We start from the raw sequence: 25,273 nt of genomic DNA, 5'->3' as shown, positions 1-25,273 counted from the left end.
AAATATAGAAGCTTGATAAAAATCATCATTAAAGAAGAAAATTTCAAATGACATTTAGAGGCTTTTGCATCTGAACTCTTCATATATATATATATATATATATATATATATATATAGTCAATATTTCTGCTCGTAATAAAACAAGAATCAACATTAGCTTGGATTTTTGGAGATTTCGTAAATTTGACTCTCACACTTGAGACTTTATATCTCACAATTCTGAAAGTTATAAAAAAAAAAAAGTCTTAATTGTGTGATTAAAAAGTCGCTATTACCTTTTTTTTTTTATTCTGTAGTGAAATGCGTAACCAAGCGATCGTGGTAAAATCACCGTAACGCACAGCCTCGAGTGAATTATTGCTTTCGTATGACATGCAATGTGAATATGAGAAAAGATTTTAATAAATATTGATCAAGGATGCAAACAAGTTTATATGGAAGGTTATTTCAGCCGTGGAATATATATTTCTGCTCGTAATAAAACAAGAATCAACATTAGCTTGGATTTTTGGAGACTTCGAATCTTTCAATAGTACATAAATAACCCAGTCGCTCTTGTAATCAGCAAATATTTTAATAAAAATTAAAATGAGACGCATACAGAAAACAAAACATTGGAAAGAACATGAACTCCAGCTGCTGTAAAACACTTCAGTTTGTCAGAACACCAAACACATATCTCGTGCCTCGCATCGGTCCTCCTTCAGAGCTGAAAACACGTGACGTTATCATTATTATTCCACGATAGGAAACTCAGTCATGTGCTCTGAACATGCGGATGGAGAGTTCCTAACGTACAGCAGTTCCCTTCAACAAATCAAAACACACCTCCAATCATCAGCGTCACACTCAGCCTGATCTGAAGTCAGTGAGCAAAACATGATTTATGATCACATGCGTTTAATGGATCTGGTCACAGTTCGTCCAAAACCATCAATAAATAAATGATATTTTGCATGCAACATGTCTACGGGTAAAAAAATACTGCGTTACAGTAATGAAAAATATAAGTATAAAATGTTTGGCTGAGAATTTGTGGGTGAAATGTTGAATTAATGCAACAACGCAAATAAAAAGGCTTGATTTTTTTTAGTCTATGCAAGATTGGACGAGTTCGGGGCCTGGAGATGAATGTGAACAGATGCATTTGCTACACAGTGTTTCGTTAGAGTAATTAAAGAGTCGTTCAGTGCTTCTGTTTCCAGTGTTTCAGACCGTCAGAGAGAGAGAATGCCATTGTAATCCTCACACACACACACACACACACACACACAGTAGATGAAGCAAACACTACTGACTACACACACACGTCCAGGTCATATTTCACTCCTAAAACATGAAGATTAAAAAAGGAAATTAAGTTTTAGGGAAAGACGAAGGATATTTTGGTCCCACGAAGATTTTTGCATTGTGACTTTCACGCTCGTTTTTAATCGAGATGCAAAAAATAGAAATAAATGAAATGAGATGTTTCAGCCGAAGAGATTCAGTCAGTAGTGGTTCTCATTACTGTAATATTACAATTTTATGAAAAATTGTGTTTTTCATAAGGGAGAAAATGTGCCTAATTGGCATGAAAATGATGTCACAATAGAAAAACCCTAAAGGGCTCAAAACATGCTTGTGAAATATTATTTCTTTTGTTCTAAAATGCTTTCCTTACTTGGTATGTTTGACTCATTTCCAGTCCAAATATCCAAAAATATTAAATCAAGACGCATTTACTAGATGAGTAAAATGACATTAGATATTATGTCTTGTTTTATGGGGATTATCCACCTCCTGTTTCTGTTTAAATTAACATTATTTTGCAGATTGGCAGATAATTTTGCTTGTTTTAAAGCAACAACTCTCTTTATTTTTATTTCAGCATTTCACTCATCTAGTATCTTGATTTAAGATTTTTTTACATATTTATTTTATAAAAATAATGTTAATTTAAACAGAAACAGGATTATTTTTCTGACCCGATTGTCAGATAATTGTGCTTGTTTTAAGCAAAAACTTGTGTAATATTGATTTATTTCCCCAGAAATCAAGACATAATATCTAATGTCATGTTACTCATCTAGTGAACGCATCTTGCTGTAATAATTTTCATATATTTGGACTGGAAACGACAAACACTGAGTAAGAAAAGTATTTTTTGCAGTATGACTTTTTTCTGACACATTAAAACTCATAATTGGCCAAGTAACGAGTAAACGAGCCGTTGTGAATGAAACCTAGAACTAATAACAGGAAGTCAAAGCAAAAACAACCTTGAGAACAGAATATTTCGATCAGCAGATCCTCACATCGAAAGTCTCATATGAAGTCAGTTTCTCGAGGATTTCTGCACTGTAATGCAACGTTACGTGTAAAAACAAGTCATGTAATGGAGGTAAACACCACTGGTAGAGTGACATCACATCAGCGTGAGCCAATCACAGGGCAGCCTTTTAAAACAGTGTGCAAGAACTCAGGATAGAGATGTTTCTGAAACGTCAGTGTATGTCATGAACCCACACGGCTCTTACACTAGTGTTACTCAGATGTTCACTTCGTTAAAGAACACAAAATAAGGTTCGTCTTCCTCCTCCTTTGTCCCAGTCTGAACGTAAACCCTTGAACACCGAAGAGGTTTCAGCGCCGCTACATTCATCAGCGAGAGGGAATCATCATCGACACGCGAGGAGCGATTAGCACTAGCTTACGCTTACTAACACTAACTCGTTCTGTCTGGACACTGTTATTACTTATTTAATATTAAAATCAGCATACTTTTAATTCACTACAACAACTTTTGCAATAATGATATTTATGCACTATGGTAATGAGATTGAGAATGCCATTTTACATGAAAGTAATTAAGTATTGGGTGAGGGTGCAATTATCAGGAAAACTACTGACTGACTCAATCACTGACTCACTCACTCACTCACTGACTCACTGACTCACTCACTGACTCACTCACTGACTCACTCACTGACTCACTCACTGACTCACTCACTCACTCACTCACTCACTCACTGACTCACTCACTCACTCACTCACTCACTGACTCACTCACTGACTCACTCACTCACTCACTCACTCACTGACTCACTCACTGACTCACTCACTGACTCACTCACTCACTCACTCACTCACTGACTCACTCACTCACTCACTCACTCACTCACTCACTGACTCACTCACTCACTCACTCACTCACTGACTCACTCACTGACTGACTCACTCACTGACTCATTCACAGACTCACTGACTGACTCATTCACACACTCACTGACTCACTCATTCACTCACTCACTCACTGACTCATTCACAGACTCACTGACTGACTCATTCACACACTCACTGACTCACTCATTCACTCACACACTCACTGACTGACTCACTGACTGACTCATTCACTCACTCACTGACTCACTCATTCACTCACACACTCACTGACTGACTCACTCACTGACTCACTCACTCACTGACTGACTCAATCACTGACTCACTCACTCACTCACTCACTCACTGACTCACTCATTCACACACTCACTGACTCACTCATTCACTCACTCACTCACTGACTCATTCACACATTCACTGACTCAATCACTGACTGACTCACTGACTGACTCATTCACACACTCACTGACTCACTCATTCACTCACACACTCACTCACTGACTGACTCACTTACACACTCACTGACTGACTCACTCACTCACTGACTGACTCAATCACTGACTCACTCACTCACTCACTGACTCACTAACTCACTCACCCGCTCACTCACTGACTGACTCACTCACTCACTCATTCACTGACTCACTCACTCACTCACTCACTGACTCATTCACACACATTTACTGACTGACTCACTCATTCACACACTCACTGACTGACTCAATCACTGACTCATTCACACACTCACTGACTCACTCACTGACTGACTCAATCACTCACTCACTGACTCAATCACTCACTCACTCACTGACTCACTCACTCACTGACTCAATCACTCACTCACTGACTCAATCACTCACTCACTGACTCACTCACTCACTGACTCAATCACTCACTCACTGACTCAATCACTCACTCACTGACTCACTCACTGACTGACTCAATCACTCACTCACTGACTCAATCACTCACTCACTGACTCAATCACTCACTCACTGACTCACTCACTCACTGACTCAATCACTCACTCACTGACTCACTCACTCACTGACTCAATCACTCACTCACTCACCCACTCACTCAATGACTGACTCACTCACTGACTCACTCATTCACACACTCACTCACTCACTCACTCACTCACAGTTGTGTGTTGACCTATGACCTGGACATGTTCCCGTGTCGATGAGGTTCACCCTTCAGCTGAAGCAGGAACCGCTCAGTGCTGGAGTTCTGGGGATCTTGTGCTTAATGAAGACATCTACTGTACAGACAGGGGGTTAGAGGCATATAACCGTGGCACAAACCCTTCAGAACTGCAGGAGACACACACACACACACACACGGTCTATCGGCGGGGTGGTTTCACTCGGGTCCTCTGAGCCTGATAATAACGTTCTGGGTCTCAGCGTCGTCTTCCTCCTCCTACTCCTCCTCTTCCTCGTCTCTTCGCAGGAGTCCTTCCTCGGCCCCGAACGCTCTTTCCCTCAGGAACGCTAACAACGAGATCCTCGTTTCCCTCGGGAATGCTAACGAGATCCTCGTTTCCCTCGGGAATGCTAACGAGATCCTCGTTTCCCTCGGGATCCCCAAGGAGATCCGGCTGGTGTTCCTGACGGAGGCTGGTGTTGGGGAGCGAGGAGCTCACGGACTCGGAGATCTCCAGGGCTGGTTTAGGGATTTCATCGGGACTGATGTGGTGTGTCGCTTCTCCCGAGGTCGAACCGGAGTCTTCGTGTTTCCTCGAGACTTTATAACGCTGCACAACCACAAATGAACAGCATGATACATAAATGGAGCATGGCCACCAAAAACTCTGATGTCAACATGAACATTCAGGAGAATGTAGATATTAAGTGTTTTAACTAATAAAAATTATTTTTTGTAATTGTGGCATTTTTGAAAAATTGAACAATTGAGAGAAAAATTAATATTTGAAGTATATATATTATATTAAAAACTAAATACGATTATTTTAAATTAGATGATAAATTAGATTAGATGAAAAGCTTAAAAATATAGTATTTACATATAATATAAATACTAATACACACACAAATATATGTTTTTTAAATATTTTTTTCATGTAAATATATATATATATATTATGTAATAAATATAATATTTTCAATACGTTTTTATCTAATATATATAGATATCCTTCGCAGCTAAATTATATAAGCACTAAAATTACTAAAAGTAAAAACAGAATAAAAAAATTTTTTACATAAAAAAAATAAAAAATACAAAAGCAAGTAACAAAATTAATACAATTCTAACTAAAACGAATAAAATACAATATTATAGTATATAAATTATACTAAAATAACACTGACGCCAAGGTAAAAAAACAGGATAATTTATCAGTGGGAAACTATACAATTCATACTGATTTTAAAAGCTACTAACAAAAAGAATCAGATAATATAATTTAAGCAAGAAGTGTTTATAATAGGGCTGTGCAAAAATTGCGATTAATCGCATCCAAAATAAAAGTCTGTGTTTACATAATATATATTTGTGTGCTGTATATAATTATTTTGTATATATAAATACCTATGCATGCATGTATATATCTAAGAATTATTTGCGCTTAAATTCTGTATATATATATATAAATACAAAATCTATATTATATTAATAATGCGATGCAATTAATCACAATTAATTTTTGCACAGCCCTAGTTTAAAACAATGAGGACCTAACCAAAGCATTAAGCTGACGCAGGGAGATTTACGAGAAATATTAATAAATCTAAATAAGAAGTACACTTATGTACTGTATAAACTGCAGCATTTTTTAAATAAATATTAATTTAGCATTAGAAAAACAGCAGCACAACTAGTTTCTAATCAGACTTGAAAGGTCAAAGTTTAAACGCACCTTCAGATTCTCGAAGTGTGTGAGCGTCTTGCAGTGTGTGTGTCGAGCCGAAGACTCGAAGTGATAGAACTGATCGCAGAGTCGACAGAGAAACCCAGCGACAGGCACCACAAAACTAGACCCTGGGGGACAACACGGTAAATTTAACGCCACATATTATAGATCTCGTCATCGTATTTGCATCTCGTGGCTAATTATTACCCACCGTACACTGTGTCAGCGTCAAACTCCTCGTCTTCAGTCAGATCTTCTAGTGTGACCTCCATCTGTGCAGATAGACCCTCCTGGAAGACACACACAACATTTAATTGATATATCGGCCGATATTTGGCATTTTTAAAATATCGGCATCGGCCGATAAGTTTTTCTGATTGGCCGATGTGTTGGAACGTGTTCCTGCGAGTGACGGTCGGTCCGTGTGAAGTGAGTGAATGATTATAATTCATTAAATATTGATTAAAAATCCCAGTCTCCCAGTCAATCCTCTTCCCAGTCTGTCAGTAACGCTCTGTTTACTTCCTGTCTCTATGAAGCCCCTCCTCCTGAAAAGCACACGGTGCTCTGATTGGTCGGCTGGAGCAGTGTGTTGTGATTGGTCGAGCGCGTTTGGGAAATATCCCGCCCCTTTCCATAACCACCAGTTTAACACACTCCTGACTAACTCAACCAGGCCCCGCCCCTTTATTCTGTGCATTAATTATTTAAATGAGGAATACTGTGATGTGTTCGTTCCCAGAAGAAACTCGAGACTTTCAGGAGTTCAGAAACACTGATGTAGAGAATAACTGGTTGCTAAAAAGCTCTATGACACACACTAAGGAAAGATAAAGCATATGTCCTATTTAAATAATATCTCAAACTTGCAACTACTCGGCATAAACGAACCAGTCGACTAGGAGAACCGTTGGTTCGGGAAGCTCTAGAAACCGAATACATGAAGAACTGATAAGAATGTGAACCTTTTGGATAAAATGCATAAATGAAGAATGTTTTACCTTCCCGTTTTCCTCTTCCTCCCTGTCGTCGTCACTGCAGTCGCCGTCCTCTTCAGCCAATAACACGGCAGAGTTCAGCTGATCCACGCCCTCTTTCCCCGACTCCTTCCACAGCTGCAGCGACACACCAAAACAACACCGTTCTCACTGAGATTAAACTTTTATCCCAGTACTTGTAGGAGAATTTGAACTATTGCATCACAGATATAATGATCCTGTGAGGTTGAGTGAGTGGAGGCGGGGCTCATTGGCATATTCATAGAACCGCGCATACTAAATGAGGCAAGGGCATTTGCACGTTAAAATATGTAATTTTGGTGATCAAAGATAGGTGAAGGGATAAAGGTGGACTTAAAAAAACAAAGCCAACTCTTCCATGGGAAATTCTTGTGTGACCAATTCGACCTCTCGTATGTACACGTCATTCATATTTTCAATAATAAAATAATGAGAGGAACAAATCTCCAACACTTTTCAAGCACTTCTGTGCTTTACTAGAGTAAAACTTCAGGTCTGCTTCATCATATTTGCCGGTTAAATTCTATTTCCCTTTATAAAGCTCAGATGAAAGCTTATCTGTTTAGAATAGAATTTAGAATAGAATTTTATGATCTTTATTTCTGTCTTTTTGCATAGCTTTGTATTTTACTGATTTACTTTTATGTTGTATGTGTCCTTGAAAGGCGCCTATAAATAAAAGGTATTGTTGTTATTATTATATTGCACGACACAAAAACAAGCATCATTAGTGGGATTTGTGAATATTACCAGCTCGACGCGCTGCTTATGCTCCTTGGACTGCATGTGCTCCACGAACTCTCTGGCCGTCCTGAAGTGCAGCTTACAGACGGTGCAGCTGGTGCTGGGCGAGTGACTGCAGCGCTGCACACACACACACACACACGGTTAAACCAGGAGTTCTGAAGCATGCAAACAGATGTGGTCACTACTAGTCATATATGCAATGAGAATCTTAGTGATTGCATGCAGGATTATTATTGTTAAGGAAAAATACATTTATTTTAAATTTTTGTGTGTATTGAAATGAAGCTGAAATAAATCAAAATATAAAATTTATTTGAAAACTTAAGCTAAATGAAAATTATAAACACTGCGTTGGCAATAAACTGAAATAAGTTGAAGCACTAAAATCATTACCTGGAAAAATATAATAATATGACAACATATATGACAAAGGCACATAACGAAATTACCAAAAATCTAAAAATAAAATCTAAATATTATTTGAAAAACTTATATGGCAATAAACTAAACTAAGTTTTAGTAGAAGCACTAAAATTATTCACTGGAAATAAATAAAAACTCGAATTATCTGAAACTGAAAAAAATAAAAATAAAATAAAAATAAAGCAAAATAGCAATATTTAAAAAAAAATAAAATAAAATAAAATGACAAAAATACATAATGCAAAGAAAAAAATTAAACTAAACTGAAAATAAATAAAAAATAAATCGTAAACTTAAAATAAACAAAAAACTTGAAATGTTGTCTAGGCAATAAACAGAAATAAGTCGAAGCACTAATATTATTAACTGGAAATAAATAAAACTAAAACTAAACTGAAACAAAAAATTAATTAAGCTTAAATAGAAATATAAGAAAAAAGATAACTAATGCACATTAACAAAACTACTAAAAAATTAAACTAAAATGAACAAACTAAAATAAAAAATATTAACAAAAGTAAACCCGCTAAATGAGGCTGACTGAGGGCATGAGGTCAGTGGGATAGTTCACCTTGTGCTCCCGGGTCCTGCGATGCTCCATGACGTTGCTGGTGAAGTGAGTCTGGCAGGTGGAGCACCACCTCTGCAGGCCGGGCCTCTTCTCCCTGGAACGGGTCAGGTCATGTGAAGCATGTGTGAGAATCAATGACGTGTTTGTTCTCAATATATCCGTGCAATTTTGTCCGAATGCATCGCGAATCGATTTGCTCCAGGCTAGTTTTTAACAGCAGATGGCGCTGCAGGCTAGTTTTTAACAGCAGATGGCGCTGCAGGCTAGTTTTTAACAGCAGATGGCGCTGCAGGCTAGTTTTTAACAGCAGATGGCGCTGCAGGCTAGTTTTTAACAGCAGATAGGGCTACAGGCTAGTTTTTAACAGCAGATGGCGCTGCAGGCTAGTTTTTAACAGCAGATGGCGCTGCAGGCTATAGTTTTTAACAGCAGATGGCGCTCCAGGCTAGTTTTTAACAGCAGATGGCGCTGCAGGCTAGTTTTTAACAGCAGATGGCGCTACAGGCTAGTTTTTAACAGCAGATGGCGCTGCAGGCTAGTTTAACAGCAGATGGCGCTGCAGGCTAGTTTAACAGCAGATGGCGCTGCAGGCTAGTTTTTAACAGCAGATGGCGCTGCAGGCTAGTTTTTAACAGCAGATGGCGCTGCAGGCTATAGTTTTTAACAGCAGATGGCGCTCCAGGCTAGTTTTTAACAGCAGATGGCGCTGCAGGCTAGTTTTTAACAGCAGATGGCGCTACAGGCTAGTTTTTAACAGCAGATGGCGCTGCAGGCTAGTTTAACAGCAGATGGCGCTACAGGCTAGTTTTTAACAGCAGATGGCGCTGCAGGCTAGTTTTTAACAGCAGATGGCGCTGCAGGCTATAGTTTTTAACAGCAGATGGCGCTCCAGGCTAGTTTTTAACAGCAGATGGCGCTGCAGGCTAGTTTTTAACAGCAGATGGCACTACAGGCTAGTTTTTAACAGCAGATGGCGCTGCAGGCTAGTTTAACAGCAGATGGCGCTGCAGGCTAGTTTAACAGCAGATGGCGCTGCAGGCTAGTTTTTAACAGCAGATGGCGCTGCAGGCTAGTTTTTAACAGCAGATGGCGCTGCAGGCTAGTTTTTAACAGCAGATGACGCTGCAGGCTAGTTTTTAACAGCAGATGGCGCTGCAGGCTAGTTTTTAACAGCAGATGGCGCTGCAGGCTAGTTTTTAACAGCAGATGGCGCTGCAGGCTAGTTTAACAGCAGATGGCGCTGCAGGCTAGTTTTTAACAGCAGATGGCGCTGCAGGCTAGTTTTTAACAGCAGATGGCGCTACAGGCTAGTTTTTAACAGCAGATGGCGCTGCAGGCTATTTTTTAACAGCAGATGGCGCTGCAGGCTAGTTTTTAACAGCAGATGGCGCTGCAGGCTAGTTTTTAACAGCAGATGGCGCTGCAGGCTAGTTTTTAACAGCAGATGGCGCTGCAGGCTAGTTTTTAACAGCAGATGGCGCTGCAGGCTAGTTTTTAACAGCAGATAGGGCTACAGGCTAGTTTTTAACAGCAGATGGCGCTGCAGGCTAGTTTTTAACAGCAGATAGGGCTACAGGCTAGTTTTTAACAGCAGATGGCGCTGCAGGCTAGTTTTTAACAGCAGATAGGGCTACAGGCTAGTTTTTAACAGCAGATGGCGCTGCAGGCTAGTTTTTAACAGCAGATGGCGCTGCAGGCTAGTTTAACAGCAGATGGCGCTGCAGGCTAGTTTTTAACAGCAGATGGCGCTACAGGCTAGTTTTTAACAGCAGATGGCGCTGCAGGCTAGTTTTTAACAGCAGATGGCGCTACAGGCTAGTTTTTAACAGCAGATGGCGCTGCAGGCTAGTTTTTAACAGCAGATGGCGCTGCAGGCTAGTTTTTAACAGCAGATGGCGCTGCAGGCTAGTTTTTAACAGCAGATGGCGCTGCAGGCTATAGTTTTTAACAGCAGATGGCGCTCCAGGCTAGTTTTTAACAGCAGATGGCGCTGCAGGCTAGTTTTTAACAGCAGATGGCGCTACAGGCTAGTTTTTAACAGCAGATGGCGCTGCAGGCTAGTTTAACAGCAGATGGCGCTGCAGGCTAGTTTTTAACAGCAGATGGCGCTGCAGGCTAGTTTAACAGCAGATGGCGCTGCAGGCTAGTTTTTAACAGCAGATGGCGCTGCAGGCTAGTTTTTAACTGCAGATGGCGCTCCATGTTAGTTTTTAACAGCAGATGGCGCTGCAGGCTAGTTTTTAACAGCAGATGGCGCTACAGGCTAGTTTTTAACAGCAGATGGCGCTCCATGTTAGTTTTTAACAGCAGATGGCGCTACAGGCTAGTTTTTAACAGCAGATGGCGCTCCATGTTAGTTTTTAACAGCAGATGGCGCTGCAGGCTAGTTTTTAACAGCAGATGGCGCTACAGGCTAGTTTTGGCAGATGGTGCTCTGATATTTCAATAATAATTCACTGCTTTGTTTATTCCACATGATGCTGTAGTTCAGCGTAAATGAAACCCTCACCCGTCTTTGCGCGCTCCTTGCAGGGACTCCTGGACTCGCGGCAGAAGCGTGACGAGACACGCGTTACTCATGTGCTGGATCTCCATCATCTTCTGCTGGTGCGTCAGTCCGTTCATATGGCTCTGGAAATTCTGCACACACAAGATTTCAACTATGGACCATCATCCTGGCATGGTAGTAATTAGGGATGCACTGATATGAAAATTTTGGCCGATAACGATAACCGATAATTCTTTATATTTGAAATCCGATAACCGATATATCGGCCGATAAATCTATCCTGGTCACAAAAACAAAAGTTCACCCGTAAAATCCACGTCCCAATTACACAATATGACAGACTTTATTTTTTCTGAACTGTATTTTGCTTTTTTGAAGTGATTTCAATCATATTTCAAGGAATTCATAATCATTATGTTGAACAGTGAGCATCTGAAGTGTCTCAGCTGAAGGAAATAATACATTATTTATCGGCTTTAATATATCGGACAAATTTTCTTATCGAGCCGATAACGATAACATTAAAAAAAAAAGATATATCGGCCGATAACGATAACAATAATCCCTAGTAATAGTCCTTTTCTTACTTGGTGTTTCTGTCTGTTTTCCAGCACGATATCTAAACATTCTCAAATCAAGATGCATTTACTGGAGAAGCAAAATGACGGCAACAAAATCAAACAGCAACATTACACACTAAAGAAAGATGAACAAGGAAAGAAGCATCATAGGTCATTTTACTTCACATCAAAACTAGAGAAAATAATTTCAAGTCTTTTCTTATATGTAGAATGAGCTGATTTTTTGATATTATCATGAATGCTTCTTCGTACTACATACTTGCTGGTTATGGCAAGTGATGTTGCAAATATAGCAGAAGAACTTGTTGGAGGTCTCCGGCCCTTCGTCATTTTCCTCCTCGTGAGCGCTAGTCTCCTTGACCTCCTGGTGAGCGCAGGTCTGCTTGACCTCCTCGACCTCTGGCACTGGATCGGAGACGATGGCGTCATCTGGACCGTCGCTGTTCTGCTGTTCCACTCCTTTATCTGGAGCTTCTGTATGTTCGATCTGCTGAGGAATATCAAACAAAAAGACATTATTATTAGGGATGCTGCGATATGAAAATTTTGGCCGATACGATAATTCTTTATATTTAAAAGCCGATAACCGATATATCGGCCGATAAATCTAAACCCAAGTTTTTATATCATTTTTGAGAGCCACTAACTATTAAAATCACGTCCCAAACACACAATTATAATGATGTTCACATGATAGTTTTATCATGCGCATCTGAAGTGTCTCAGCTGAAGGAAATAATACATTATTTATCTGCTTCAATATATCGGACACATTTTTTTTATCTGACCGATAACATCAGAACCAGTGAAATATTAAAAACTGATTATGTTTTAGTCAATTCATGCTTTTTCCCGTAAGCTTTTTGTTTTTCTAAGCATTTTGTTTTGGCATAGTAAAATATTTTTATTAAAATATTTAAATTTTTTTGTTAGTTTAATGTTTTGTTCCTCCCTTATTTTTTAAACATAAAAATATATATTTTCCTCATATTTTGATGGTTTAATTGAGCTTGTACTGTCATTCAAAACAAATATCCCCGAGTATTATATAATAATTTCCATTATTTCATATTTCAATAGGTTGTATTTAAAGCATTAATCTCATTGCATTATTTGACCTCAGAATAAATGCATTCATATCCCTCTGAGCAATAAATGCAATGAAATGCCACTTCAGATGCAGGTTTCGTGTCACTTCTGCAGTTCAAAGATGGATAGTGTTGATACCGATTACATTTTATGGGTACCAGCCCTATATATTTGGACCATTCAGACACACATTTCCAAAATTATCTCTATGGAAAGAGCATCCCGGACCACACAGAGATGATGGCAGGCACCAACCTTGGCCACTTGACTCTGTTCATCGGCTTCAGCGGCGACCGGCCCGGCGACACTGCCTCCCTCCTGCAGTGTGCAGTCTGAAACACATCACACACACGTTCGTATCAATCACAGTTCAACCTTTTCCACCTCAAAAACACAACATGGTTTCCAGAGACAACAGAAAACAATTTGTTACAATTTTGATGATTATGGTATACAGATATGAAAACCTCAAACTGAAAAGTAGAATATTGTGAAAAGGTTTTCATATCTGTAAGACGTAATCATCAACAATATAACAAATAAAGGTTTGAAATATATTATTATAATATATATTAATATATTATTATATATTAATTTCACCTTTTAAGTTGAATTACTGAAATAAACTTGTGCACAGTATTTATATGTATTTATATTCCTATATACAGCAGTGGCCAAGAGTGATGTCCAGCCAATTCATGTTGAAAATACCCAGAATATCCCTCAACAACACAGTTATGATGATTACCTGCAGGATCCGGGCTCTTGTATTCAGTGTTTTGAGCTAAATCTGACCTGCACAAAAACAGCAACCACATCATAAAAATACACATAAACAAAGGATCAAAATCAACCTGTATGATCTGATGAAAGTTTAAGACTGCGGTGCACTGATGAATCATTCTCGATAAGGCAAGAAATGTATTTGTAAAGTAAAGTGTGATTGCATGACTCACAGATTTGAAGTCACGGACTCGTCAGTTTTGTGTTTTTTGGCCGCTGGTTCATCGGGCGGCTCTGAAGGATCGGTGACGATGGAAACTTCATCTGCTGTTCAAAAAAAAAAGCACAGATCAGAGACTGGTCACATGACTTCTGGCCTTCAAAACTCAACATATTTTTTCGGGCTGTGTATGGACAAAAAAAAAATCTCTATTTTTTTGGCTGAAGGGTGATATCTCTTAAAAAAAAGGATTTTTATATTTTAAGGTTAGGACTCTTCTCCCTATCAAACATGCATTTATTTGATCAGGAATACGGTAAAAAATGTGATATATTATTCTAATGTAAATCATCTGTTTTCTATGTGAATATACAGTAAAGTGTAATTTATTCCTGTGATCAAAGCTGAATTTTCAGCATTATTACTCCTGTGTCAATATGAAGATTTGCTGATCAAGAAACATTTGTGATTATTATCAATGTTTAACAGTTAATATTTTTTGTGGAAACCAATTTTTCAGGATTTTTTGATGAATAAAAGGTTCAAAAGAACAGCATTACTTTTGACCAATTTAATGCGTCTTTAAAGCATAATAGTAAATAAATAAAAAACTAACTGAGCCCACACTTTTTGAACAGTATAATGTACGTATAAAAGGGAAACTATGCTGCTAATAGTTTTGAAGAATTTGTAAAAATATTACCCCTCTTTTTAATAATTTCTGAAAACATTAAACATTTTTGACAGTAAATAGACTCGTCCTCCAGATACCTCTGCTGCTGCTGGCTTCTGATTGGCTGTTGCTGCTCCCCGCTGGTTTCGGCTCAATTTCCCTCTTTCTGTCCGGCTGTCGTGCCTGAAACTCCTGTGAATGTTAAGATAGACATAGATTCACCAAATATAGGACGATATTAACAAATGTCATTTATTTGTTAAAAATTGATGCATGTCAGTTCAGTAACATTCAAACAGATGATGGAAAAAATTAGGGCTGTGCAAAGGTTAATTGCGATTAAAAATAAATTTAGTGCTTACATAATATATTTGTGTGTGCTGTGTATAATTATTTTGTATATATAAATACACACACATGCATGTATATATTTAAGAAAAATATGTTATTAATATATAAAATATGTATATTTATATATAATATAGATCATGTATTTATATCTATATACAGTAACTATGTGCAAATAAATTCTTAAATATATACATGCATGCAGATGTATTTATGTGTACAAAATAATTGTAGACAGCACACACAATTATACAGTGATGTGAATAAGTTTGGACACCCATGCTAAAGTTGCCTAAAAAGAGGAATAAAAAAATCATCTTTTGGATGTTGATCTTAATGCCTTAATTAGAAAAATGAGGAAAACTCCAACCTTTAAGGACACCAATTTTCTTTGTGAATGAATAATGGATCATAAATAAATAAATGTTTTTCCATAAAATACAGGGTGCATAAGTCATTGCCCCCCTATGTTAAATCCCCATAGAGTCAGGCAGATTTTTATTTTCAAAAGCCAGTTATTTCATGGATCCAGGATAATATGCATCCTGATAAAGTTCCCTTGGCCTTTGGGATTAAAATATCCCCACATCATCACACACCTTCCACCACACCTAGAGATTGGCATGGGGTACTTTCCATAAGATCATCTTTCAATGCAAATCAAACCAGCTATTAGGCGAACTGAAGTAAAACCATGCCAATCTCTAGGTGTGGTGGAAGGTGTGTGATGATGTGGGGATATTTTAATCCCAAAGGCCAAGGGAACTTTATCAGGATGCATATTATCCTGGATCCATGAAATAACTGGCTTTTAAAAATAAAAATCTGCCTGACTCTATGGGAATTTAACATAGGGGGGCAATGACTTATGCACCCTGTATTTTATGGAAAAACATTTATTTATTTATGATACATTATTCATTCACAAAGAAAATTGGTGTCCTTAAAGGTTGGAGTTTTCCTCATTTTTCTAATTAAGGCATTAAGATCAATATCCAAAAGATTATTTTTTTATTGCTCTTTTTAGGCAACTTTAGCATGGGTGCCAACACTTATTCACATCACTGTATTATGTAAACACAAAATTGTATTCATTTTGGATGCGATTAATCAGAATTAATCTTTGCAGAGCCCTCATATTTGAGAATAATAACTAATACTTTTCTCAATCGATTGAGGATTATATTCTCAATTAATAATTACACGCTAGTTATTAATGCTAAAAGCGTTTTTATTTGACATTTGCATTATCTGGCATTGGTAACAGAGCTTTCATGCTTTAATCCTGTAATTAGAGGTTTTCTCGTAAATAAATAGTTCCTTTTTCACCATTTCTCATGTTTTTCCAAGTCTGTACGCAAGTTTCTTACTTTCATTGAACATAAAATTAATGTTTATAACCAAACAGTTTATGAGCCCCATTGACTCGGATAGCATGGAGAAAAGACACTATGGAAGTAAATTTTGCCGTTCTTCAAAATATCTTTTGTGTTCAGCACAGGTTTGAAACAACACGAGGGCGAGTGAATAATGACCGAATATTCAGAGTAAACTTGGGTGAACTGTCCCTTTGAAAGTAGCTTTTTGTTGTTCCAGTGTCCATAATGTAAAGATTGTTCATTTATATGATTAACTCGATGAGATAAACAATGCAAAAAATCTCAGTCACGATCGGTCTGGTCATTATCGTGCCGCTCTGGCCCACTTACGTTGCTGAAATAGCGCGCGTGTGGATTGAAATGTCGCGGGAATCCCATGTGAGGAGTTTTGATGGCCACTCCCATTGGAACGGGCCCGAGGAGAGACGCTCTGGATCCGGCGCTGAAGAACTGTGGGAACTGTTGGCCGCCCATCGCAAAGCCACGCATGCTTCCTGCTTCAGACAGGAGAGAAATCAGCTCAGCACGTCACTGAACACGACAACACCACAAACCAGAGCATTCGCGAATACCATTGCAGTGTTTATTTCTGTTATAATATAAATTTTTAATAGACACGTCACTTAAAGGTGGCCTGGACGCCAGCCGAACTTAGCCCCGCCCACAACATTTGAGGATCCGTTGAGAAGCAATGCCCGAACCAAAGCTGCTCGGACCAATCAAATTGTCAGAGCGGGTTTTATACGATGATGGACAGAAACGTAATCATCACGTCACTAAAGAGCCCTTGGGTTGAGTCTGTTTACAACAAAGATGGCCGCCGCTGGAGAATTAATGTGTGTAGATTCAGCCGTCGCGTATGTTATAGAAGATCTAGACAGCGCATTGATTTGTAAAGAAATGAACTAGACAGGTTGTGCACTTTACATAATATATTTATATATATAGTTTACTTATAATAATTGTATTTTTTGATTTTACATGTTTTTTTCTATTAAGGTCTACGTATGTAATTGTGTCTCAACTTAACAGTACAAAATCCTAATGTGTTGTCTAAACACAAACCATTTATGTTAAGTAATAAAAAGTGTACCTCCAGAGGGTGGCAGTATAGAGCGAGCCGACTGCCATTTTCCCCGAACTTAATTTTATTGTGTTCAATCTGCTTTAATCTACGAACAACTTAAGTTTACTTAATTCGGATTACATGATTGATTTGTGTTGCCTTAACTGAAACTGGGCAGTGCTTTTAGTTCCCAGCATGCTTTGCATACGGTTGAATTAAGAGAGAATAAATGTTAAAATTAAGTGTTATTTTATGTGTTTTTTTTTAGAAATTTAGAAAAGGGGAAGACTGGATAGTGTGTAATAGTGTTTAATGTTAAATAACATTGGAATTATTAAACCATTTAAGTTACCATTGTGGAGAAGAGTGGAGCATTTTGTTTGGCTGTCGACTGATTTCATTATTTTCAATTGCTTTGAATGAAGGAGCATGTAAATCTTAGCATTCAAGATGCTAATATGTGCTTCTGCTAACAAATAGCTAGCTCAAGTCTATCAATTTAATTAAATGTCACTGAATCAAATGAAACATAAATGAATGAATATAATAAAACGCCTTTGAATCATGTCAGGAAGCCTTTAAAAATTCACGTTGAGACTACTTAAATCGGGTTATTTAAAATTACATAATTCCATTATGTTGAAGTTACATAAACAAATTATGTTTGTTTAACGTAATCAAGTTATGTGGAACCTGTTGACAAATTAAAATTAATTAAAGCCAACATTTAATTTTTTTGAGTGAGAGAACCGCGATCAAGGCATTTGTTGATCCAATCGAGTGCAGAGGCTTTTTCTTTCCCGGTTCGGTTGAAACACTGCTCTCTCCGGGGTTTAAGGGAACACATTACGTGTCTTAATATAGTGCCTGCTATATTAAAGCGTGTGGCTCAGCTTACCCTGCATCTGTTGCATGAGCAGAGCGCCCTGCAGCATGGGGTTGTGTCCGATGATGGTCTGCGTGGCGGAGCAGAGGTTCACCATACGAGCAGACGGAGGCGCTGGAGCCATGGACCTGTTTGATGACAACACACACACACACACACATTAACTCGTGCATGTGTCTCAGTTCAATGTAAAAGAAGCATTTAAAGAAAGTAAGGTTCATTAGTTAACATTAGTTAATCACATCCAAAATAAAAGTTTGTGTTTACATAATATATGTGTGTGTAGTGTGTATAACTAGTTTGTATATATAAACACATATACATGTATATTTTTAAGAAATATTTGCATGTATATATATATTTATACATAATTGATAGTATACATATACCTAAAAATATTTTATATATTAATAACACATTCTTCTTAAATATATGTTTGTGTTTTTATATATACACAATCTAATCTAATATAACATATATATATATATACATACATAATATAATAACATAATTATACACACACATATTATGTAAATACAAACAAACTTTTATTAATCGTTGCCTATCCCTAATTTCAACATTTACTAATCCAGTATTAAAATCTTGTTAACGTTACTGTGAACTAACATTAACAAACAATAAATGGTGTTTATTAACGACAGCAACAAATGTATTCCAACATTAACAAATGTTAACTAATGAACCTTATTGTAAAATGTAATTAATTGCAAAAATTATGTTCTAGGTTGCTATTAAAATTATGTGCAAAATTATACATTTTAATGGGTCAGGGAAAAGAGTTGCTCAACCCTCAGCTTTTCTGTTAATTGGGATGTACGATATATCAGTATCAGCAGATATACGATCATTTTTACAGTTTTTCTCAGTCGCTTTGGTGCATTTTTCTCACATCACTATTTACATTTGCACAACAGTTACTTCAACCTCCACAACATTGAATCATGTGTGCACATCATAGTAGCAGTTTCTCATTCCTTCCAACAAATTGCAATTGCTTTCATACAACTCTCTGCTGTTTTATAACATTGTCATTTGCTTATGTCATATCAGTCCAATTTAACTATACTTGTGAATGCTGAATAGTCATTCCATATCAAACGTCCTCATTTCATTGCTCGAGTCATCACATACAGAAATGTTGAACTAGTTGTCAAAATCTGTCAAGCAAATTTTACTTTTTTTAATCTTTTAAAAAAAACAACCTTTTTTATCCTAAATTGAACAATTTCTCGCAGGTGAGCCTCAGTTTTCACTGATGAGGAGATGTAAATGAGTGATTTACAGTATATGTATGTTGTTTGTTCAGTTCCTACTGTGATATTGTTTACAGTTGTGCACCGATCTACCCAACGGGAGTTTATGTTTGTTGTAAATAAGGGTGTATTTTTTCTTTTGCACAATGCTCTGAACAAATTAGAATTGCAAAGAGCATGCGGTAAAAATGTGAAACGTACATATTCAGTGTCTTGTACTCATTTACTGTAAACTCACTAATGTGAAACTTTACTGTAGTTTTCAAATGGCTGTGCAAATAGTTTATAGGACTGTCTTGAGCATTTTCGGGTATAGTGTCACCAAGACCTGACTTTTTTTGCATTGGCAAACACTTACATAATGAAAACATGACAAAGCCATTTGACTATCTTGTTCATAAACACTGGCGTTAGGACTTTTCATCTTGACCACACTGACACTTTCAATGACATGAATACTTGCTTTTGAGGAATGAGTTATCCATTTTGAGCAAGTGACACACTTTTGCAGGTTATCAACTAAGTTTTGCAGTTTGTACTAATTGTTTTGAGAACTGCATTAACTGTTGTGCAAATGTAAATAGTGATGTGAGAAATGCGACGGAGAAAAACTGTAATGTTTTTGGGCATATAACATTTTTTTTTTTTCATAAACCGACTATGGTGCATTGGTGAAGCGCACCGTGCCGTCTGGTGGTGGTGTGTGATGTGGTGTGCGGGCGGAGGCTGCGGAGGCTGTGGAGGAGGTGGAGGAGGAGGAGGCGTCTGATGCTGGAACAGCTGTTGGAGCTGACGCAGGTGTTGCTGGAACTGCTGTTGCTGCTGCTGCTGCTGCTGGTGCTGATGAGGGTTAAACATCCTCCTGACGTCTGGACGCTCCTACGCTTCAGTCTGGGGGAAACAGAGACCAGTCACTGCATATAAGCCAATTCACCCTCACTCATACGAGCAATATATCGGACAACATATCGGTATATGTTCATTTTTAATGTTATCGTTTGGCTCAAATAATAAAAAGGGAAGAAAATTTGTTAACTGACTAACTGATGGAGTGTGTAGCTTTGCATTTCTTAAACAACCATGTAGGAAGAAACATCATGGCCGTATTCCAGGAGGACAATGTCAAGATTCATCAGGCTCAGATTATGAAAGAATAATTATGAGGAGCTTGAAGAATCATTTTCACAAATGAATGAACCCAGACCATAAATTCATTCAAAATATAGGGATATATTGGCCCATATATGTTCTAGGGATGCACCGAAATGAAAATTCTTGGCCGAAACCGAAAACCGAAAAAGAGGAAACCAAGGCCGAAAACCGAAACACCGAAAGAAATTATGCCAATTATTAGTATCATTGCATTTATGGCTATGACTGTGTACAAACTTTACTAAAATCAAGGCATTGCAATTGCATAAATTAATATAACATTTTCAAAGAATAAATCAATTACAAATTATGCAAATATATATTTAGCACAATGCACAGTACAAAATAAAATTCAAACTAAAATGTTTAACTTGACCCCACTTATGTGTACACTAAATAATAATCTACTGGCCTGCAGAAAGGTTTTAAAATGAAATGTTCTCTCAAAAACAAAGCCAACCGCAAACTTCTCATCACATTAGCACCCAGTTTGCAGGTCTAAATTAGTTACATTTTTAAAAATGTAGCATACAATAGCATAAAAAGCCTTTTTAAATGAACAATGGTCCATGTTTAATACAAATGTTGAAACTTAATGAAACATGTTTAGTGAATGTAGAAAATATTTAAGAGAGCATCAATTTAGTTCTATACATACATGATCCCATATACATATTTTTTTTTGTAATGTCACAAGTAATAATCTCAGGGTTTACTGTGTTTACATGATTATTTTTGTATTGGTGGTGGAATACTAAAAAATAAACATTGTCATGTATTTATCGGTCTTCTTCTCGCCGATTCCTGATGGTTAGAGGACAGTTACTTTACTTGAGTCGTCCCCTGTCGTTTCAAGGAATAGTACAACGGAGAGCGCGTCAAGTATAAACGCCTCGACCGTTTGGAGCGGTGCACGCGCTGTTTGTGGAGACTCGCCGCTGCCTTGTTTACTTTCGCCTTCCTGCTCTAAACAATGCGTGCCGCCATGACGACGACTCCGGTTCCGAGCGGGTCAAGAGCGGTGCGCGCGCTGTCTGTGGAGACTCGCGCTGCCTTGTTTATACTTTCGCCTGCCTCCGCAGCGCGTGTCTCCACAGACAGCGCGCGCACCGCTCTTGACTCGCTCGGAACCGGAGTGGTCGTCATGGCGGCACGCATTGTTTATAGGTGGATAAACAAGGTTTCCGTCTCATGGCGGGTTCAGATACACTGAAATACGTCCACACCGCAGACATGTTGCTTCAGACAAGCACGTGCAGGTCGCGGTTTCTGTTTGCGTCATCACAACATTTCGGCCGTACTGTTTCGGTGATAAAAGTCTTTCGGCCGAAAACCGAAAATGCACTTTTGGGCCATTTTCGGCCGAAAATTTTCGGCGGCCGAATATTCGGTGCATCCCTAATATGTTCCTTTGTGATTTTATCGTTATTGGCCTGATAAGAAATGCGACCGATTAATATAATGTATTATTTCCTTCAGCAAATGCGCACTGTTCAACATGATTGCTTGAAATATGATTGGAATCACATATACAGTCAGTGGAACACAAATCTGTCATATCGGCTACATTAAACTATAATGAGAACATCATCATAATTGTGTGCTTGAGACTTTTGATTTTATGATCAGGCTCTCAAAAAGGATATAAAGACTTCAGATATTAGCATATATATCAGGTATCAAATATAAAGAATTATTGGTTATCGGTATCAGACAAAATGTTCATATCGATGCATCCAAATGCTGCCACAAATTATGCTCCTCTTGAATTTCATACATTGGATACAATATCTTGTATTGACAAGGCAAGAGTCAAGTAACTGAAAAGGAAATGTTTACTATATGATGTAAAAGTCAAGAGTAAGCCCTTAAAAGCAAAATATAAAATAATATATATTATATGTAACTATAAAATGGACGCAAGGGAGTCTGTGGAAAACTTGAGAGGAAAGCAGTTAAGAAAATGGAGATAAATAAGTCATTAAATTAGATTAAAACAAAAAAAGTTAATACAAATGTGATTAAAATAAAAAGATTAGTTATTAACCAATTAAATAGATTAAATAAAAGAATGAATACAATTAGGCTAGTTAGTAATTAGGCTATTAAATAAATACATTACAGCAGTACGACAATATAATATTTACCGTAACTTAAAGCAAGTTTTAGATTTGTAACATGGATTTTTCAGCGTATAATGTGGGCATTTATAAAAGATAGCTGTCTTTTAAATGTTGGGATGGACATGAGGATCATATTTGGGATTCCGTGGTATCTAAACCAGACGAGTGACGAATGAGACAATAAACAAACAAACAAACAATGAATCAAGACAAAAACAACAACAGCTCGACAGTCTGGCAGTGTCTCAAACCCTCGCTCCCTACACAGACAGCAGCTTTAGAGCATCTCACGAGTATGGAGATGCATTTCAGAGAATCAAACAACTGCATTTATGCCTTAAGATGCTGTCTAGATAGGTGACTCACCAGGGTTTAGGAACACAGCCATAATCTTTATCTGTGTGCTATATGCTAAAGCGCTATCTGTCAGAAACACGACAACATCAGCGACCACCCACAAGCCTCTCTCGTAATATTGATATTTTGAACTTTGGTATCCACTTATCTGCAGAATTAAAGCTAGTACTCACCAATTTTGCTGCAGGGAATATGAGTTTAATAGAAGAGAATTGAGCGAACGCCTGTTGGAAGTTCCTGTGTCACATTAGCGCCGTGCTAACACTCGCACACCGGTCTCAGAGCGACCCCTGCAGGACTGGAGGAGACGCGGCGCATTACACTGAAGCACAGGTGTTCTGACGATTCATGCTACCCATCGAATTTGCTACTTACCGGTTATGCGCATGTGCAGACTCACAGTTTTTTTATTTATTTATTTATTTATTTTTTTTTATTTTTTTTACAAAAGGTACATTTTCCTGTTATAATGTATAATTTCCCTTTAAAAAAATGCTTACTACCATATGAATATTTGTACGGTCAGCCAGCTGAAAAAGAATAACAGAAAGTTTCAGTTACTATAAGAAAAGGTGTTTGACAAGTCAAAGATGAATATTTTATGATATTTTTTTACTTTTCACACCGTTTTAAAAATAAAAACAGTAGTCTACAGTATACAGTAGCTACTCATAACTTAGAATTGTATTATATTTGTATTTCATACGACTTTAATCGGCATTCTGTGATCAATTCGCGCAAGGCAGTATTGCTCTAGTCTGGAAAAAAATGTTAATTTTACTTGTATGTATGTATAGATAGATAGATAGATAGATAGATAGATAGATAGATAGATAGATAGATAGATAGATAGATAGATAGATAGATAGATAGATAGATAGATAGATAGATAGATAGATAGATGGTCAGACAGATAGATAGATAGATAGATAGATAGATAGATAGATAGATAGATAGATAGATAGATAGATAGATAGATAGATAGATAGATAGATAGATAGATCTCATTAACATTGTTTTGACTTTAACAAGCGCGCCCACTACTGAGAGAACTCGGTGCTGCAGCTCGTGCCCGCGCGCGCGCTCACTGAGAGAAAAGCAGCTCATCATCATCTCAGAAGTAGTGATGGGAAGTCCGGTTCTTTTCCGCGAACCGGTTCTTTCGGACAGTTCGTTTTAATGAACCGGTTCAAAAAACCGGTTCACCAGTTCTTTTACGTCATCACGTAATGACGTCAATTCTTTTATCCCGGCGTTTAAAAATACTTCAAATTAAAGGCATTTGTAATCACAACTTCAGTTAAATAAAAGCATGCATTGTCAGAATCATCTTGGATAAGTTTCTTACATTTACATTTTGAAAACGAACCCTGCTGCAGCCTAGGCGATGTGCTAACGCGGATGTTTTACATGTTTTAAATATATAAAATGCATAAATGGTCTTCATCATTTTATTTGTTATTAAATAAACTTACATTTCGCCGATTCGCCCTCTCATTTAAGTCCTGGGTTCACCCGTGCGTGCGCATGTATCATCACAGGATCAGCGGGCCGAAAGAAAGTTCTGTTCAGAGACGGTGCTATCACGCATGCGCAGTATCTCCAGCTCGTCGGTTCTCCGTATCGAACGTGTCCGAAAGAAACAGTTCTCGGTTCTGTACTAGTGATTCAAGAACTGCAACAACCAGTTCTCGACTCGAGAACCATAGCATAGTTGTGTGCTGAGCTGAAACCTGAATATACAGTCGACAAAACTAAAAAATCGATGCATGTCTGTCTCCAATATAGCCTTCTGTAGCCTATACAGTATATACATGTTTATAATGTGTTAACATAACGAATTAAACATGTTTAATTCGTCATGTTAACACATTATAAACATTTACTAAGCAGTGCACCAAACATTGGCAAGAGTTTACATCAATGATTTATATTGTTACTTAGAAATTAAATGAGCTGTTCCTGAAAATATTTTTTTAGTATAATAAGAAATGTTTAGTAGTTTGACAGTTTTAGAATCCAATCATTATTTCCAATCGTTAAAATAATACAGTGATACAGTAATGTGATAAACATGTTTCCAAAATGTTTTA

At 37.6% G+C, this 25,273-nt stretch overlaps 1 protein-coding gene across 3 annotated transcripts; it reads right to left on the bottom strand.

Moving 5' to 3' along the window:
- Positions 1-555: 555 nt before the first annotated feature.
- ciz1a (cdkn1a interacting zinc finger protein 1a) lies at positions 556-23,468 on the bottom strand. Of its 3 annotated transcripts, none has more exons than XM_039661554.2 (16): positions 23,354-23,468; positions 20,231-20,439; positions 18,287-18,402; positions 16,653-16,819; positions 14,694-14,787; positions 13,936-14,029; positions 13,728-13,774; positions 13,235-13,311; positions 12,150-12,380; positions 11,310-11,440; positions 8,801-8,894; positions 7,810-7,923; positions 7,042-7,155; positions 6,252-6,330; positions 6,047-6,168; positions 556-4,921 (listed from the first exon to the last, which is right to left on the bottom strand). In XM_039661554.2, the coding sequence occupies exons 2-16, from the start codon at positions 20,404-20,406 to the stop codon at positions 4,568-4,570; spliced, it is 2,010 nt and encodes a 669-aa protein (XP_039517488.2). In that variant the 5' UTR covers positions 20,407-20,439; positions 23,354-23,468; the 3' UTR covers positions 556-4,567. The 3 variants fall into 3 exon arrangements, with proteins under 3 accessions (XP_039517488.2, XP_088986785.1, XP_088986784.1); XM_089130659.1 differs by having other exon boundaries at positions 12,150-12,377; XM_089130658.1 differs by having other exon boundaries at positions 16,653-16,816.
- Positions 23,469-25,273: the final 1,805 nt, after the last annotated feature.

This window comes from Pimephales promelas, chromosome 4 (genome assembly GCF_988280905.1).
Source record: "Pimephales promelas chromosome 4, fPimPro1.hap1.1, whole genome shotgun sequence".
Classification (NCBI taxonomy): Eukaryota; Metazoa; Chordata; class Actinopteri; order Cypriniformes; family Leuciscidae; genus Pimephales; species Pimephales promelas.
Note: the sequence above shows the minus strand (reverse complement) of the source record. Positions and strands in the feature narration are given on the sequence as shown.